At 41.2% G+C, this 19,827-nt stretch overlaps 1 protein-coding gene across 3 annotated transcripts in view; it reads left to right on the top strand.

Annotated features, from left to right (window-relative positions):
• The window catches only part of VEPH1 (ventricular zone expressed PH domain containing 1), a 175,071-nt gene extending 155,465 nt beyond the window's left edge, over positions 1-19,606 (top strand). For 2 of the 3 annotated variants that reach the window (XM_050965875.1, XM_050965874.1), the window contains exons 13-14: positions 11,045-11,181; positions 18,849-19,606. In XM_050965875.1, coding sequence (XP_050821832.1) covers positions 11,045-11,181; positions 18,849-19,085 — 374 coding nt within the window. In that variant the 3' untranslated portion in view covers positions 19,086-19,606. The remainder of the gene's footprint in view (positions 1-11,044; positions 11,182-18,848) is intronic. The other variant, XM_050965876.1, reaches the window with a different exon arrangement.
• The last annotated feature ends 221 nt before the right edge of the window (positions 19,607-19,827 follow it).

The raw sequence follows: 19,827 nt of genomic DNA, 5'->3' as shown, positions 1-19,827 counted from the left end.
GCACAAAAAAACATTCAGTAAAAACCACTTGATAGCCTAGGAGGGAATTGAAGTACATTCCAGATTCTGGAAGCTTACAAAGAAATTGTAGTAATCCCTGTGGGCTTCAAAAGAGACACAGTGCCCATGGGCAATGATTCGGGTAAAACTGGGGCATTTTATCAATTCCTCTCAAAAAAGCAATTCACTCAGCTTATTAACTCTCTTGAATGCATTTATCTTTAGCTAGCAGTGAAGATTATCTAAACATTGAAATAGCCAAGCTAAAATGCTTGTCTGAAAGCTATAAAAAGTGGCATTCAGAAACATGTCTTTTCCAGGTTTTCAACAAAAGCATGAGCAATGATAGAATGGGAATACCTATTCCAATGGGTTAGCTGCAGTTATCTTCTTCAACTTACCACCAACACATTCCAGAGCACTCTTTTAAGTTTAGTGGAGTTTATTATTGGTCATGATGGGGTAGAATTTTGTAAGCACCTTCATATATTACTGTTACAAAATTTGAGTTTTAGAATTTTGTTTTTATCTCGTTTGATTGCTATATATATTCTCTCTATATTAAACTTGATATTCATTATTTTCACTCAGTCCCCAAAACTACTGAAAGCACAATGAACTGCAGTTCTGTAACGCAAAAGATGCTTAATGCAATTACTGGATGGAAGGAATTCTGATGGAGGTACATTCAGGAATAGCAGTCAGGCTTAAATTGACTTGGAAAAGTTCTCTGTAATATTCAGGTACTCTGGAGGCAACTGATGTTCTAGGCAAAATAATTTTCCATTTGGGTTTGGGAAACATTTTCAGCATTGTTGTGGGCTTTCCAGAGAAGTCAGAGGTTGTGAACATTTTTTTAGTAAATGTTTAAATATTGAAGTATCTTGAATCCATTGTGTGCAAACACTAGGTTTTAGAACAAAAGGTCACATATATTAAACCATTCACATCATATTACTAGGGTGACCAGATAGCAACTGTGAAAAAATGGGACAGGGGGTGAGGGGTAATAGGCGCCTATATAAGAAAAAGTCCCAAAAACCAGCGCTGTCCCTATAAAAATAGGACATCAGGGATAGGCAACCTATGGCACACGTGCCAAATGCAGCACATGAGCTGATTTTCACTGGCAATCACACTGTCTGGGTCCTGGCCACCAGTCTAGGGGGCTCTGCATTTTAATTTAATTTTAAATGAAGCTTCTTAAACATTTTAAAAACCTTATTTACTTTACATACCACAATAGTTTAGTTATAGATTATAGACTTATTGAAAGAGACCTTCTAAAAACATTAAACTGTATTACTGGCATGCAAAACCTTAAATTAGAGTGAATAAATGAAGACTCGACAAACCACTTCTGAAAGGTTGCCGACACTGCCCTAGATATTACTGTAAATATAGATTTTTAGGGCCAAAAAGTCCAGAAGAATAATGATCATCTGGTCCAATCTCCTGCATAACACAGGCAATACATCCTCACCCCATAATTTCTGCATCAAGCCCTTGACATCTGTTTGAGCTGTAGCATATTTTATAAAGAAACCAGTCCTGATTTAAAGAGTTCAAGTGATGGATAATCCACCACATGTCTAATCAAGTTGTTCCAATGGTTAATTACCCTCATGGTTAAAAAATTGTGCCTTATTTCTAGTCTAGATTTGTCTAGCTTCAGCTTCTAACCACTGGATCTTGTTATGCTTTTTTCTGCCAGAGTAAGTCATCTACTATCAGAAATCGCTTCTTCACGTAGGTATGTGTAGAATGTGATCAAGTTGCTTGTTAACCTTCTCTTGGTTCAACTAAATACATTCTGCTACTGATGGGTCAAGTCCTGAAGTCTTTACACAGTAGAGTATGTACTCAATCTGAGCTCCCTTGCGCCACTGGTGTCATTCCATGGACTTCAACAGTCGGTCCTAATTTGCACCAGTGTAAACAAAAGGAGATTTGGACATTCATTGGGCATTCTGCTGGAGTAAAGACGGACTAAAAACAAAATCAGGACTTCAAGATTTGGCTCTAAAGTGACTGTAACACCATAAAAAGGAGATTTAATTCATTAAGTGAACAAACTATAGCAACAAGTGGGTTATGAGAAAGGTCCTTATGTCCTATAGATATTTAGGAAACTTAATTGCTAAGAAAATAAGAGAAAGGACTTTAAAAATCTTTGGAATAATGCTTCATTGTTATCCTTTATGAATTCCTCTCTTTTAATCAGGGCCTCAGACATACTGGCATCTACTTCATTATGGTGTCTGCTGGAACTGGCATCAGTGTAGCCGATGGATTTGTCTCTAGATGCATATGAGGACTGTGATTGTAGGATTGGTTCCAACTACCACAATTTTTGAAGATGTATCTGCATTTCCAGTGTTGAGAGCTATTGAAAGACTTTATAATTTACCCATAAATATCCACTTTGGTCTGAAACTGCATATCAACTGTCTACCTACTGTTGATCTCACCATCATCATCTTGTGCCTGAATTTATTGCCCTTTGTGTCCTCTTAGTACTGTCTATGCTTAAAAATTAGATTGACCTAGCTATGTTTTTCAGGGCTGTGAAAAACTTTGCACCCAGCATACCATAGTTAGGTCAACCTAATCTGCAGTGTAGATGTGGCTAGGTCAATGGAAGAATTCTTCTGTCAGCTTAGCTATTGCCTCTCAGAGAGGTTGATTAACTGCATTGACAAGAAAACCCCTTCTGTCAATGCAGGAAGCGTCAACACTACAGTGGCACAGATGCAGAACTGTAGCTGTGGCACCATAGCAGCTCTCCTGTAGACATGCCCTGAGTTTGAGTTAAGACCTGTCCCTGCTACCACTGAAATCAATATCAGAACTACGATTGAGCTGAATGGGATCAGGAGTGGGCAGGTTTGTAAGATCCTCTGGAAATCTATCAATGTGGCTAGGTATTTATACTGTGCTCATTGTGCTCTGTAAATCATTGTGTAGCTGTATGACACTCTATTACTATATAACTATAGAAACAATTTCTTTTCCTTTCTTCCCTTTTATTTAATTCTCATCCACTAAACTTGGCAGCTTGATGCTGCAGGTAAGTTTCTGATCTATATCATTGTGCCATGTGTTTTTCAATGTGGACACCTCATCCTTGCATTTCTGACATCTTGTCTTGTCAGGTATCCTCTTCTCCCCCATTATTAAGCATGTCATGGAGATTATTCTTTTCCAGACACCAAACTTCACGTTCTAATGGGGACACAGTATCCTCCAGAAAAACATAACACAGCAGTTTGTGTGTCTCAAAATGATAAAATCTCAATCTAGAAGTTTAACTACACATGTAAATATGGGGTCAAAAGTTGTCTACAACAAAATGCCTATAATGAGACATCAATGGCAATGACATATTCCTTTATTTTATGATGTTGTGGGCTACCCTACCTTTTCAAGGGCCAGGGAGCTTGGAGGCCTGCCGGCCCTGTACATTTAACAGCTGGGAAAGGATCAAATGTTTTCTATAAAGAGCTGAGAAAGTTCAGTTGGAAGGGGCTGCAGGAGGGAGACTGGCTCCTGCCATAAACCATGAAGTGGGAGGGACAGAGAGGCAAAGGGGAAAAGCCTCTGGAAGCTGTAGCCCCAGGTGGGCAGAGGAGCTGTTTTTGTATTTGATGTTTTGCCTAGATTTTACATTTGGAGAATAAAACTGGGCCCGATGCAGACTTTGAGCATGGCACTGAGTCCTTCCTGGGTTTGAGAGGCACAGGCCAGCAGCCTACATATGGTGGAATGTGCGGGCAGGTTATCAGCCCCTGGAACTGATGGAAAACTGAGGCAGCAGCTAGCCAGAAATGAGATGGGGCAAGGTGACCCTGCAATTTAGAAAAGTTCACCTAGTTGTACAAAAACCAATAAACCACAAAAACATATTAACCAGAAGAACTGATGTCTACTAACAGTAATTAAAAACTCCCCATCTCCTCTCAGTACCTCCTCAACCCCAACCTGTCTCCTCTGGAAAAGCCTGAAAGAATAGACAGGTTTTGCAACATACCTTAATGGTAAACTAATGTCCTCTTGAATCCAGAGGAAGTAAATTCAAGAGCCTTCCCACGGAGAACTATTATTATAGTAGTTCTGGGAGACCTCAGCTAAGATCGGGGACCCATTGTGCTTGATACTGAACATAGACAGCCAAAATAGACAAGACAGACAAAAGTTGGGGAAAAGAACACATAAGGCACTGACAGATTAAGTAACTTTCCCAAAGACACAGGATGTCTGTGGTCGAGAAAAGATTGAACTTCGATCTCCTGGTTCCAATCCAGTGCCTTTACCACAAAACCATCTTTCCTGTCAGCCCCTAAAGAGGAATAAATCTAAGGATTGTCATCTTGAATATCCCAGCTAATCTCAACTGCTGGTTTGTAGTATGAAGAGAGAGATGATATTCAGGGCTCTAAGATATGTAGGGCTCAAGCCATAAAGAGATTTATAGTTTGAAACTAGCACTTTGAATATCACCCAGACACCAGGTGGAACCCAGTGCGGTCAATGGAGCATGGCTGCAGCATGTGCCTAACAGGAACCACTGGTAAGGTAGTAGACAGTCTTGTTCTGGACTGGATGACATTTCCAAGGGTAGCCTTGCATTAATCCATTCTGATGACAAGGATATAGATAACGATGGTGGGTTCAAGAAGAAAAGTCATAACCTCCTTGTCAAGCAAAGATGAAAGAGCACTCAAGTCCATTGCTGTTATCTGGGCATCAAGGAGAAACTGAGGGTGCATGGCCCTTTCCTCTGGCCATGTCTCCTATGCTGGGATACAGGAGAAGTGGTTGGGAAGGAGTAGGCACCATTGCCTTAAGCCATGGGAAGATTCTCGCATCTCACACAAATCTTCCTCCAGGCACATCAAGGGGTCGGGTTATGCATTGTACTGGGGGATGGGCATAAAGCAGCCTTCATGGACTATATAGTCAGGCCCGTTATCTTTGCTGTGTTCCCTGGTTGTTTTCCCCCATCCAACCAGTATCACCAGATCCAGCTTCAATGAACTAGTTCTCATCTGAGCCACAGACTCAGGCTGAAATGACCATAATCTGGCTCTGATGAAAGAGACAGTGCCATCAGAATTTGAAGGGTTCCAGGTGAACAAATCATTGGCAGTGGATGATTATTGTGACAAATACAGCCTTTCCCTGCTCAAGGAACAACTAGGAGTGAATCATGATTTACGCCGATGTATTTACTCCGCAGTCTTTGACAATATTTGTATACAGAGTTTGAAAAATGTGACCATGGGCAGTTCTTGCCTCACTGTTTAAGGGGTGGTTAGTTGTGATTGCTCAGATGAGTCGCATGGATCGTCCTTCATTTCCTTAGAAGTTTTTATCTTGAGTTAATTAATATCTAATTAACTCAACAAACTTAGCAAGTTTGTAAGGGTGAATATGGATTTAGTGATCCGCAGGGTAAAAAACAAACATTTGAAGCCTGGATCAAATGTGTGGCCAGTGTCCACACCAGTCTTTACATATATGTTTGGTGAAGGAGTGTGCATCTTCTCTTACAGCAAAAACTCATACCTGTGCATTTAAAATTCAGTTTCCACCAGTATTTACACCTTCAGATTGGACATTGTTTTTGTGTATGTTCAGGCCAGTAAAATTGAACTGCATGTGGATGGAAAGTGAACATGAAAGCAGAGGGAAGGCTGAAAGCAGCTAGCATCGGTGGGATGAAAAGCAGGGAAGCTATATAGGAAAAACTGTTTAGAGCTGCCCATTTGCAACAACCCACTATGCCTACATATTGTAAAGATCTCGCCACCCCTGGCTTTAATCATATCAACTTGATAATATTATGCATCTCCTTGATCCCATCCCACCTTGTACTGGATTCCATGCACAAATTGCAGATTCTTTCCAAAATTAACCACACTGGTAAAAGCCAATCTCCTGAAAATACTGCAGTTTTATAGCTGTACCCAAGCAAATGACACTGAGTTTATGTGTGTCATGGTTGGGCTGCATTTATTTCTCTCAGCTGCTAAAATGCATTTAGTTCTACAAAAAATTAGGAGTAATAGCTCACTTTTTCATTATCTCAAGAAATTTGCAATACAAAAGTGAGTGTGTGTATGTGTGTGCATCTGTAATAAAGTTAAGGGCTATTACAAAGGTGTAAATTTAAAAATGTGACACCATTAATCTAGAGAACTTCAGATGACCTGACTGCAGACGCAAACAAAGTTTTTCTGCATAAACATTTACATATTTTTGCAATTACAGAAGGTTATGCAGCAGGGAGGAAAGGCTTTTTGTTTCACTTTGTCTTGTGTCAGGTCATGTCAAATATGGCATGAAAGAATTCAACATAACATGACCAGACACAAAAAGATGCAAAGTATAGTTGAGGAATGTGGAGCGTTGGGGTGAGCAACAAGAAAGAAACAGTTTTAACCACAGAGACATAGAGTTAGCTCTTCATACGTGAGTAGAAATTTGGCACCCAGATTTTTGTTATTTATGTCCTAAAACACTTTGCCTCATTATTTACTAAATAGGATAATCTGGAATGGATCATTTTTTTTCACTGATGAAAGGAAGCCTAACATTTATCTTGTCAGTTTAAACTGAGAATATACAAGGTTTAAAAAGAAGGTAGAAGGTTTTTATTCATACATTTATGCACTATATAGAGTGTCAAGTATCAGAGGGGTAGCCATGTTAGTCTGGATCTGTAAAAGCAGCAAAGAATCCTGTGGCACCTTATAGACTAACAGATGTTTTGGAGCATGAGCTTTTGTGGGTGAATACCCACTTCGTCAGATGCATGTAGTGGAAATTTCCAGGGGCAGGTATATATATGCAGGCAAGCTAGAGATAATGAGGTAGTTCAATCAGGGAGGATGAGGCCCTGTTCTAGCAGTTGAGGTGTGAAAACCAAGGGAGGAGAAACTGGTTCTGTAGTTGGCAAGCCATTCACAGTCTTTGTTCAATCCTGAGCTGATGGTGTCAAATTTGCAGATGAACTGAAGCTCAGCAGTTTCTTTTTGAAGTCTGGTCCTGAAGTTGTTTTTTTTTTTTGCTGCAGGATGGCCACCTTAAGGTCTGCTATAGTGTGGCCAGGGAGGTTGAAGTGTTCTCCTACAGGTTTTTGTATATTGCCATTCTTAATATCTGATTTGTGTCCATTTATCCTTTTCCGTAGAGACTGTCCAGTTTGGCCGATGTACATAGCAGAGGGGCATTGCTGGCCTATGATGGCGTATATTACATTGGTGGATGTGCAGGTGAATGAACCGGTTCCTAACCAGATCAGCCACACCATCACCGGTTCATTCACCTGCACGTCCACCAATGTAATATACGCCAACATATGCCAGCAATGCCCCTCTGCTATGTACATCGGCCAAACTGGACAGTCTCTACGGAAAAGGATAAATGGACACAAATCAGATATTAAGAATGGCAATATACAAAAACCTGTAGGAGAACACTTCAACCTCCCTGGCCACACTATAGCAGACCTTAAGGTGGCCATCCTGCAGCAAAAAAAAACAACTTCAGGACCAGACTTCAAAGAGAAACTGCTGAGCTTCAGTTCATCTGCAAATTTGACACCATCAGCTCAGGATTAAACAAAGACTGTGAATGGCTTGGCCATTACAAAACCAGTTTCTCCTCCCTTGGTTTTCACACCTCAACTGCTAGAACAGGGCCTCATCCTCCCTGATTGAACTACCTCATTATCTCTAGCTTGCCTGCATATATATACCTGCCCCTGGAAATTTCCACTACATGCGTCTGACGAAGTGGGTATTCACCCACAAAAGCTCATGCTCCAAAACGTCTGTTAGTCTATAAGGTGCCACAGGATTCTTTGCTGCTTATATAGAGTGTGTGCATATAATCAATATCTATATACAACTTAAAAGCACAGCTGTTTCTTGCTTTGTAGGGGAAGAGTTTGGGGAAATAGTTGTTTGCTATTCACTTCCTTTAGAGGCTTTCATAAAGTAATTACAATAATACAACAAGAAAACCCCACCTCACAGCAGCTGGAGTGCAAAGGGAGGGAGCCCCCTCAGACAACATTAGCAGTGCTGGAGAAAAATATCAATTCCTGGACTCACTCTGAAGAATAACATTTTTAACATTTTGTTTCTATTTCAGGAACCAGACAGTGAATACTAAATAGAGTTGTATAGATATAAAGTTATGCCTTCTCAGAAACTCCAAAGGATGTCCTCAGAGTTGCCATGTCTATTTTCTGTGGGCTAGACGGTGACTCTGACTATGCATCCATGCAAGGGAGCATAGGGGAGTAAGAACTCCCCTGACACACCAACATGGGCTACCTCGACAAAGGGTCCTTATACATACAAGTAAAAAGGGACTCCACACCCACTGACTCCCTCCCCCCTCACTCACATCCTGGAGTAGGTGGGCAGGAAAGGGTGAGGAATGGATTGAACATTGTCTCTTCCTCTGTAAAAACTGGCCAGTGGTCAGCTAAACCAGTGTGGCAGAGTGGCAGTAATAACTTGCCACTGGTATAAGACAGCCGCAAATTATTGCCATTTCCCCCTCCTCTACCCTGAGCAAGGGTGGCATCAGGGAAGGAACTCTGACTCTGAGGTGTGCCTGTGATGCACAGGCCCTACTGGGGCTGTTCCTGAGGTGATGCTGTTGAAACAGCACCCTTCGCTCAGGGCTGTGCCTAGAGTCATAATGTAGCTGGGTGTGCTTTAGAATGACAAGCAGTAACTCATTATAACACCCGGGCTCGCTGTTTTTTAAGTAAGGGTGGATTGTTCATTCATTTGTTTGATTTTTGTGTAAGAACGTTCCTCTTTGCGTGTCTACTGTCTGAAAGCCATATCAAATTCTGCACATCTCCCACTGATATTCAGCCTGTCACAGTCAATGGACATATAACCTCAATGGAAATTGTGGGCAGAGGGTGAAGGATATACATGGCCTTATAAATATAGGCACATTTATAAATGAGAATCTGAGGCACTTTGAAGCAAATAATAATCTTTAACACCCATGCCGCGCTTTAAATCATCAAAGTGATTTTTTAAACATAGATAATGAAACCATTGTGATGGAGAGGGAACATATATTTCCCTCACTAGAAACTTTATACATGTTCTTTCTTTCTTTTGTTGTTTCCCGTAAAAGTAATCTGGATTGACAGCCATAACAAGTAGCCTTTTGTGCACACCGTGGTTCAATATAGAGGATGCACTGGTCTGGAAAACAGCTCAGTTGAAGATGGAGCAGCCAACGGCACCCCTCTTTTTATTGAATATACACTCTGTCTATTATTCCTGGAAGCATTGTGTCACTTTACTCATATACTGCTCTATTTATATAGAATATTAAAATAAGCTCAGGCAGGTGATTATACTGCTCCTCTTTGGCCTTAAAATCTATGCATCTATTAAAAAGACTTCACACGCTGTACCTTAATGGCCAGCTTTATTTACTTCCCCTTAATGAGTTCCATTTGAGAGGTGAGAATGTGTCTGGTTTTTTTTTTAATCTATACAAACCACCCTTCTGAAACTCTAAATCCTTGGTCATGAGATCATAAGTCCACACTTGGCAGTGGGATTGGAAGTAGTTACTTGCGAAATTGTTACTGAGGGAGAAAGGTAAACATTGGCTGTCCAGGGTCTGTCTTGTGTTGCACTGCTCCAGCAGTTGTGTGCCAGGTATTGGAATAATTGTATTATTTTGGGCAGATGTAAGTGATAGAATATATCACATTACCAACATTAGTGCTGTGAGATTTGGCTGCATATAAGTAGGAGCAGGACCTAGGTAATTCTTGGTTTGTCCAAAGTGTGAGGATTATTTTTCACAGCATTTTATATTAATGTTAAATACCTTTGCGGCCTCACTTATGGAAGGACCTAAAGAAGTTAATGATGATTAAACCAATAGGATTCTCTTAAAAATGTAGGGCTAAGCTGTGACTTGAACTACAGAAGCAGTAGAGGAAGTGAGTAGCAAACAACTCTTTCCCCAAACTCTTCCCCCGCAAAGCAAGAAGACAGCAGGGAAGGAATGTGATTTGGGTGTGTCTGAGTCATTCCTGGCCAGGTGTAGCTCATGTACCACCCTTTCTTCAGGATTGTGCCTAATATCTTATTTTTGGATTGGGATTTTCTAAGGGACCTAAGGAAGATAGGAACTAACTTCCAATGGGGTTTAGGTACCTAACTCCCTTAGGTCCCTTTGAAAATCCTAGTCCTGGCCTTTAATTGGCTCTGTGGAAATGACTCTAAAATTAAAAATGATTTGAATTTAATGTGAATGTTATCCTTTGTGTGGGTTTTCAATTCATCCTATAGAATTCTATAGTAGTAATATAAACCTAGAAAGTTGTTATCCTCTATCACATTCCATGGGACTTTCCATAAGGCGTGATTGGGCCAGTGCGGGTAGCATTTCTCACTTCAGACTCCAAGCATTTTTAAACTGATCTTTTAAGTACTTGTTACGTGAAGATGTAATTTGCAGGGGAGTTAAATACTGTTGGTGATGTGATGACACTGTTGAATAGGAGAAAACAGAGCATAGGTGTCATTTGGGGGAAAAGAGGGCAAAGATCAATCATACAGGGTCATGAGTTTGCTTTTGTCATTCTGGGTGCATCTTGGTGGATTATTTGTTGGTTATTTTGTTAAGCATATGCTTAATTGTACAAGATTATGAATAAATATTGTGAGATTGGGTAATAAATTGGGTAGAAATAGGAAGTAGGGGGGATGAATATGCAGTAGTAAGAGTTAGAAGAAGAAAAAATGAAGGGGAGATGGAACTGTATGAGACCTACAATAAAAAATGGATCCTTCGTGAGTAGGGGACTGCAACACCTATCTTCAACCATGGCTGAATATTCTGAGGCAGAAGGGAAATGTGGTCTTGTAGTTTATACAGCAACATTGCAAAAGTGATTTTTGGTTTGCAGAAAAAATTGTGCTTCCTTCTGAGATAAGAGAGAGAAAATGAATAACTTCTTCATTATATTTTTCCTCACTAGTTGTAAATCAGGATGGACAACCTCTGATTGAAGGCAAGCTGAAAGAAAAGCAAGTTAGATGGAAGTTTATCAAAAGATGGAAAACTCGCTATTTCACTCTCGCTGGCAATCAGCTTCTGTTTCGCAAAGGAAAATCTGTAAGTTAGAACATCACTTTGGTTTGCTCATCCCTCCCCGCCCCAGCATTACCCTCTTCCTTGGGCTTTTCAAGACTATGATTATTCCATATTCTCCTCACATAGCTAATTTCAGCCAATGGTTTGCTGACTAAGCTTGTCTATGCTGTAGGAGGGTTAATGCCTCTTCCTGTGGAGACAAAGGGTGGAGTTTTCAAAGGCCCTTGGCTTTGGCCTAATGCTCTTCTTTTTGAAGTCAGTGGCAACAGAGTTAGGCAAATGCTGAGCACCATGCATACTTAGGGTCCAGTTCTGCTCTCAGATAAAAAGATGCAACTTCCGTTGGCTTCAAGGGAAGTTGCACCCATGTAACACAGGTAGATTGCGCCCACCAGCTCTTAAAATCTTTTCAGATTCCCTTAGTTGGTGACCAATGACTAAGTGTGCCTCCAAAGGTGAAGGTTTAATTTAGTACCAGGCTATTGTGTCACTAATCCAGCTGTGCCTTAAGAAATTGCACTGAGTTGAAAAAAAATGCCTAAATGCCTTTCAGTTCTGGTTAGCAATTCTTAATTTTGTTGTTCAAGTAAATGTATGGATAAGCAACAGTGAAACTGAATTCTGCACAGGTAAAAAAGCAACTGTTTGCAAAAAGCCTGGAGTACAACAGCAAGGAAAGTATTAATTCCATTTTAGATTCTCAAAAGTGATCAGTGATTTTGGGTGCCAAACTGACAGACTTTAAATGGGTTTGATTTTCAGAGGACAGGTGCTCATCACTTTCTGAAAATCAGGACCCTCTAAGATATTTCAAGCTGGGTACCCAAAACAAAATCACTATTCTCTTTAATAAAAAAAAATTGGGCTACTTCTCTTGTTTAACTGAATAATCCATACTGACATTATAGCATTCGAATCATCACCAGAAAGGAAACACAAAGTATTGCTGAAAGTGGGATACTAATGCAAGAGTTCTCTGTTTCTCCCAATAAAGGACTAAATTCTGCTCTCACTTGTCCCACTGTATAAATACAGAGTATCTATTCTGAAATTTCAGTGGATTTATACCAGAAGAAATGAGAGAGAAATTTGGCCTAGTATATCTAATACTGCAAAATTAATTTCAGTGCTTCTGATTTATTAGACACTCTGAGTGGAATATTACTTTCTTCAGCCTTTAGTAATTGGCATTACCAAATACTATGGAAAATGGTCTTTTTCATTTCCAGGGAGGTTCCAAGATAACAGAAGCCCCTTATCAGAGCCTGGCTGAAATTTTGACCCTAAAGCTTAACTTTGCTTCTAAAGAGCTTTTATTACCATCTATAAACAAAATCAAGCACTCTAAACTCTAAAATAGCTGCTTGAGCCCCTTCCTTTCATGGAGGCTATACAAAGTTGTGTCTGTGATGCACTTATGCCTTTCTTAGGAAAATGCAGTCCATCAGAAAGGGACTAATTCATAAAAGAACATCTCCCTGCACTTCTAGTAATTTCCTAATGTGTTTGATTGGGTTTTTAAAGAAAAATTAATATGTACTTTTATGACCAGTCTATTTCACTATTGCTTGATATTTACTTTTTTAAATTTGCCAGAATAATTGTCAACTTCCTCACAAGTTGACTGGCCTATAAAAAATTTATTTGATGTAATGGAAGTTAATTAGATATCCTACACTAATAAAGCAACAGGCATATCAGAATGCCTCTAATTCCCATAGGATGTGATTATCGGATGAAAATCAACCCCCTAAGATTGTTTTACTGCTGCTCTCTTTTGTTAATGCAAGAAATGTATATTGTTTGGCAGGCAGAGGAAGGTAGCAGATCAGGTTGTTGAATGGCAGTTTCTTCTCAGCTGTATATTTCATACAGATTAATTTACTTCTTTTTAACGTAAAATCAAGAATTTTGAGCTGTTTTAACTGTTTGTAATGGTGATGCACAGTACTAGGCAGGTTTAAGGTACAGTCGCTGTATTCAGGCCAGCATATTTTTCAAGTATATGTGTTATAACCTGTTACTTTTATATTGTTGCTGAAATTAGAGCTAGCCAAAGGTACTGGATTGATATCCCTAGAGACTCGAGGTCTGTCTTTAACCTCAGCCTGGGTATAGCATGAGAAATGGCATTGAAAGCTTCCCTGCGCAGCCTCACCAGTGTGGCTCAACTCAGTTCTGGAAGGGCTATCTCTAGAGAGAGAATGGGTATTGCAGACGTTCATAGTTATCCCCTGATTGCAATGGTCTCTATAACAGTGATGGGCAAATAGAATGATTGGCTGACTAGAATATTTGGGGAGCTGGATATTTTGGAATGTCGAAGTATTTGACTGCATGCACCTGAAAGTGGGACTGGAGGGGGAGACACAGGTTACAAGGATTAGGGTGACCAGACAGCCAGGGTGAAAAATCGGGATGGAAGTGAGATAATAGGTGCCTGTGTAAGAAAAAGCACCAAATATCAGGACTGTCCCTATAAAATCAGGACATCTGGTCACCCTAACAAGGCTATATAAGTTTCATGAAAGTGCTTCATGTAACTGATGTCTGAATCATAGAATATCAGTGTTGGAAGGGACCTCAGGAGATCATCTAGTCCAACCCCCGGCTCAAAGCAGGACCAATCCCCAACTAAATCATCCCAGCGAGGGATTTGTTAAGCCTGACCTTAAAAACCTCTAAGCAAAGAGATTCCATCACCTCCCTAGGTAACCCATTCCAGTGCTTCACCGCCCTCCTAGTGAAAAAGTTTTTCCTAATATCCAACCTAAACTTCGCTTACTGCAACTTGAGACTGTTACTCCTTGTTCTGTCATCTGGTACCACTGAGAACAGTCTAAATCCATCCTCTTTGTAACCCTCTTTCAGGTAGTTGAAAGCAGCTATCAAATCCCCCCTCCTTGTTCTCTTCTGCAGACTATATAATCCCAGTTCCCTCAGCCTCTCCTCATAAGTCATGTGCTCCAGCCCCTTAATCATTTTTGTTGCCCTCCACCGGATTCTCTCCAATTTTTCCACATCCTTCTTATAGTGTGGGGCCCAAAACTGGAGACAGTACTCCAGATGAGGCCTCACCAATGCCAAATAGAGGGGAATGATCATGTCCCTCGATCTGCTGGCAATGCTTCTACTTATACACCCCAAAATGCCATTAGCCTTCTTGGCAACAAGGGCACACTGTTGACTCATATCCAGCTTCTCGTCCAGTGTAACCCCTAGGTCCTTTTCTGCAGAACTGCTGCCTAGCCATTCGGTCTCTAGTCTTTAGCAGTGCATGGGATTCTTCTGTCCTAAGTGTAGAACTCTGCACTTGTCCTTGTTGAACCTCATCAGATTTCTTTTGGCCCAATCCTCTAATTTGTTTAGGTCCCTCTGTATCCTATTCCTACCCTCAAGCATGTCTACCACTCCTCCCAGTTTAATGTCATCTGCAAACTTGCTGAGGGTGCAGTCCATACCATCCTCCAGATCATTAATGAAGATATTGAGCAAGACCAGCCCCAGGACCGACTCTTGGTGCACTCTGCTAGATACCGGCTGCCAACTAGACACGGAGCCATTGATCACTACCCGTTGAGTCCGATGATCTAGCCAGCTTTCTATCCACCTTATAATGCACTCATTCAGCCCATACTTCTTTAACTTGCTGGCAAGAATACTGTGGGAGACCGTATCAATCGCTTTGTTAAAGTCAAAGAATAACACATCCACTGCTTTCCCCTCTGAGATTCTGAGTTAAGACTCTCAAATCCAGCTGGTGCAACCTCACTGAAATGCATCATGAACCAAAGGGTTGGGGAGGGGTCGGTCTGGCTGTGCTGTTGGTGTCCACCCTAAGAGGTAGGAGCTCTTATGTCCCAAAGCTAGATCTGGCAGTGTATGACACTGTCTTGTATGTTATTCCCACAATGGAAACAACCAACAGATGGGAACAGCCTTATCCTGTTACTTAGCACTATGCATTTTGTGGAAAACACCAGTTTAGTTCCCACTGCTTGGAGATATGAGAGAAACACGTAGAAAAGGTGCTGTTTTAGTAATGCATGTTTGCATAGATGGTCTGCTCATGGAGAATGCATGCTACATAGCACTCATCAAACTGTAGTGCTGGGCCTGAGATTTTTAAAACAGAAATGAACATCAGCACTGGTGAAGTAGCTAATGAGTTGATAGGCACAGCTGCAGTTGTGAGGACTGGCCTAACTACATGATTTGACATGCTACCAATACCCAGCTTTATTCTGTCTTTTTTATTTTAGAAATCTTTTAGATTTGAATACAAAATCATTCCAAATCAAAATTTTAAAATAGGAGAAAATAAAGATTTTGCTGGACTTTTCACCACCCCACACAGTGAGGGTTCCAGTCCTGCATACCCTCTGCACCTGTATGTCCAGGGAGTAAATGGGCCTTCCCAGATCAGATCATCAAGGTGATCTATGCATCAGTTTACAATAGAGCGTATACTATTAAGCTGTGCAGTCATAGGTAATGGCTAGTTAAGCCAGTTTTACGTATCCATGTCCAGCTGTATGTGGTGTTTATTCTAGTTATTTGAACTGGAAAGTAGTTGTATCTGGTTTAGTACTAAAATCCTGCCCCACCCACCTTTCTCCCGAATTGTTAAACAAGGACTAGTATTATGTGGATGTTCTCCCTTTACCTCACCGCAGATTTGAAAATATAAACAAGACACAGAAGAAGCATTGTGAAATAGCCAGCTGGCTGTGCCTGGATATTCCTGTAGGCCTGTCACTACCCTTTCCTCTTTAAAATTAACTATGCTAACAATATTTGCTCTGTGCAAGCAATTATATGGCCAGTGGGTGAAAGGGAGGCAAAGGAAAGCCAAAATCTGAGACGCACAGATGCATTGCTCTCCACGTCCATGAAAACTACAGTGGGTCCCATACACAAAAATCTGCCTGGGGTACTAAACTTCAAGTCTCCTTAGCAACCTGAGGTCACATCTAGTGTTAATGTGTAGCTTATAATGAGAACAAACGCTAGTTTGTGTAGACTTGGGCTTGAACATCCAAGTTTGGATTTGAACTCCCACAAGGTTCGTGTGTGTTCTTGGAGGATTCTCTGCAGCTTGAGGTCTTCAAACCACAATTTGAGGACTTCAATAACTCAGACATAGTTTAGGGGTTTGTTATTGAAGTGGATGGGTGAGATTCTGTGGCCTGCACTGTGCAGGAGGTCAGACTAGATGATCATAATGGTCCCTTCTGACCTTAAAGTCTATGAGTCTATGAGATCCAGCATTTTGTTTCAGGTCTATCACTGGTTTGCATCACCTGGGACACCATGGAAAAATGGATGATTCATCTCCACAGCCTTTGGTCCCAGTGTGGTGCCTGAGTAAATCCCATGGATTTCCCCTGGTCTGATTTCAAGGGTCTACATTGAGGGTACAGCTATTCTGCCTGTCACTGTCCCCTGGCCATTTAGTGGGAATTAATGGGGCTCATCAGAACATTAACCCCTGTGCACCAGCCTCTATCTGGCTAGAAGAAAGGATGAAGTTCAGGCAGTGGAAACACAGCTCCCCAGAGAGCCATGCTTGGGCGGATGAGGAACAGGCATTTCATGCTGATGCCACAACATCTCTTGGGTTGGGGACTAGATTCCTTGTTAGAAGTCCACAATCCCTGCCTTTTCCATGAGCTCATAAATCCCTCATCCCTGAGAGGATGCTAGCTAGGAATCTCCATGCCTCCTGCAGGTTTTCCATCAGTTAGGATAACTTACCTCTCCCTACCTTATTTTCCCCACTTATAAAATGGTGCTACTATTTCACTGACATATTCATATGTATACAATGAACATATTCAGGGCTTTGTGAGCTGTACAATCCTTAAACATATTCACATACATCTTCCCCCCCCGCCCCCAATGTGTGGAAACAGTCATGGTCAACCTTAATAAACCTATTAGGGAAATTTATTTCCAACATTTTGCCAAAATATTTACAACACACAATTTGCAAAGCAGCCTCTACAACTGCCTTGCAAAATCTGCCTATATTTACATATACAAATGCAAATTACAATTCGCATACGCATTGTGTGCACTGTTGCTGTCTGGGCTGTGAATTCATGGAGTACTTCAGTATCTCGGTGTGTCCTTCAGGCACCTTTCACAACCATTAACATTGTAGGGTGGGGATTGGGAGGGGGCATTATCACAATCCTATATTGGTGGCAGATGTTAATCCTTTGCAAAAGGGTGGGAATAACATGTGCCAATGCTAAGGTAGGAAAACTCATGGGTTACTGTGCAATCCTTGTACAAGTAGCCCTAATTGGATTAGTTATGTGACTGAGGTAGGATTATCTAATGGATGATTCATCTCCACAGCCTTTGGTCCCAGTGTGGTGCCTGAGTAAATCCCATGGATTTCCCCTGGTCTGATTTCAAGGGTCTACATTGAGGGTACAGCTATTCTGCTTGCCACTGTCCCCTGGCCATTTAGTGGGAATTAATGGGGCTCATCAGAACATTAACCCCTGTGCACCAGCCTCTATCTGGCTAGAAGAAAGGATGAAGTTCAGGCAGTGGAAACACAGCTCCCCAGAGAGCCATGCTTGGGTGGATGAGGAACAGGCATTTCATGCTGATGCCACAACATCTCTTGGGTTGGGGACTAGATTCCTTGTTAGAAGGCCACAATTCCTGCCTTTTCCATGAGCTCATAAATCCCTCATCCCTGAGAGGATGCTAGCTAGGAATCTCCATGCCTCCTGCAGGTTTTCCATCAGTTAGGATAACTTACCTCTCCCTACCTTATTTTCCCCACTTATAAAATGGTGCTACTATTTCACTGACATATTCATATGTATACAATGAACATATTCAGGGCTTTGTGAGCTGTACAATCCTTAAACATATTCACATACATCTTCCCCCCCGCCCCCAATGTGTGGAAACAGTCATGGTCAACCTTAATAAACCTATTAGGGAAATTTATTTCCAACATTTTGCCAAAATATTTACAACACACAACCTCACAGGCATATGATTGAGAGATGAACCAATTAATGTTTGAAAAGTGCATTGAACTTATAAAGAATCATTGGCAGTCTTAGCAGAGAGAATGGCTGAATAGAGAGCTCAGCAATTGAATATGCATACAGCCTTTGCTCCTCCTGGTCCCTCCAGGGCAGAGCGAGGCACATCCACAGGGCAGTGTAGGGAAGTGTGCACTGTTGCTGTCTGGGCTGTGAATTCATGGAGTACTTCAGTATCTCGGTGTGTCCTTCAGGCACCTTTCACAACCATTAACATTGTAGGGTGGGGATTGGGAGGGGGCATTATCACAATCCTATATTGGTGGCAGATGTCAATCCTTTGCAAAAGGGTGGGAATAACATGTGCCAATGCTAAGGTAGGAAAACTCGTGGGTTACTATGCAATCCTTGTACAAGTAGCCCTAATTGGATTAGTTATGTGACTGAGGTAGGATTATCTAAAGGCATGTGGTACCCAAATCCTGTTGAAATTCAATGGGAGTTAGGTACTGAACTCCATCAGGGTCCTTCCCAACTCCCAGCCTCAGTGCTCCCCAAAGTGAATAAGGGTTGCACAGTCTAAAGCTATGGGTGTAGCTACTTTGTAGGATCAACAAAAGTTTTCCCTCTGAACTGACTGTTGTGCTCCCTCCCCCACCTCCTGTGTTTCAGAAGGATGATCCAGATGACTGCCCCATTGAACTCAGTAAGGTACAGAGTGTAAAAGTTGTGGCCAAGAAGCGCAGAGACCGCAGCCTTCCTCGGGCCTTTGAAATCTTCACCAACGATAAGACCTATGTTTTCAAAGCCAAAGATGAGAAGAATGCTGAAGAGTGGCTTCAGTGCATCAATGTAGCCGTAGCACAAGCTAAAGAAAGGGAAAGCAGAGAGGCAACCACCTATCTGTAAAACCCTCAGCCTGTCTAACACTGAGCTTTTGCATCTGCCTTTGAAATGCAAAGATACTTCATCCTGTTTATCACAGAACCAAACAAAGTGATAAGAAACAAACCTTATTTGTGGGAGTCGTCCCTGTCTATTCAGTGGTTTTGGCTACTGCAGGGAACGCTCAAGTGAGTAATGGCTGCAAGATCAGGCCCCTAGACAGTTACCATTGGCAACAAAGTAGCTCAAAGCAACTCATCTAATTGCTATAAAGTGAATATGTTCCAAAGGTTACTTTAGTTTATAGCTAATGTGGTGAAAGAGGCTCCTTTTGAACATACATGGAATTTACATAGCAAATTCTATATTTTGCAGCATGTTTTATTGTTAGATTATATCAGTAGCAAATGATATTGAGAAACTAATCTGACAGACACTTGTACACAAAAGCTGCCCTGTAGCACTATTTTTCAACATGATATATTTACATTTTCCTCACTTTGTTACATCAGCAGCTAATCTAGAATGTTAACCCCTGCAAAGTAAAGCGGTTTATGTAATAAAATTCAGCATTCCAAGCTATTTTTGCCTATCCATTTAAGGTGACTTGATGCAGGCTGAAGTGTATATATGTGATTATATCGTGATGGTGGTGGTGCTGGTGGTATCTCATTTTACCCTTTTGCTAAAAGCAACAAAAGAAAATCTCTTCCAGGCAGTAACATTTGCAGAGAGATTTCAAAGTCCAGTCATTTCCAGAAAGGCC

Source organism: Gopherus flavomarginatus, chromosome 8, assembly GCF_025201925.1.
Source record: "Gopherus flavomarginatus isolate rGopFla2 chromosome 8, rGopFla2.mat.asm, whole genome shotgun sequence".
Taxonomy (NCBI): Eukaryota; Metazoa; Chordata; order Testudines; family Testudinidae; genus Gopherus; species Gopherus flavomarginatus.
This window is presented reverse-complemented; position numbering and strand designations above follow the sequence as displayed.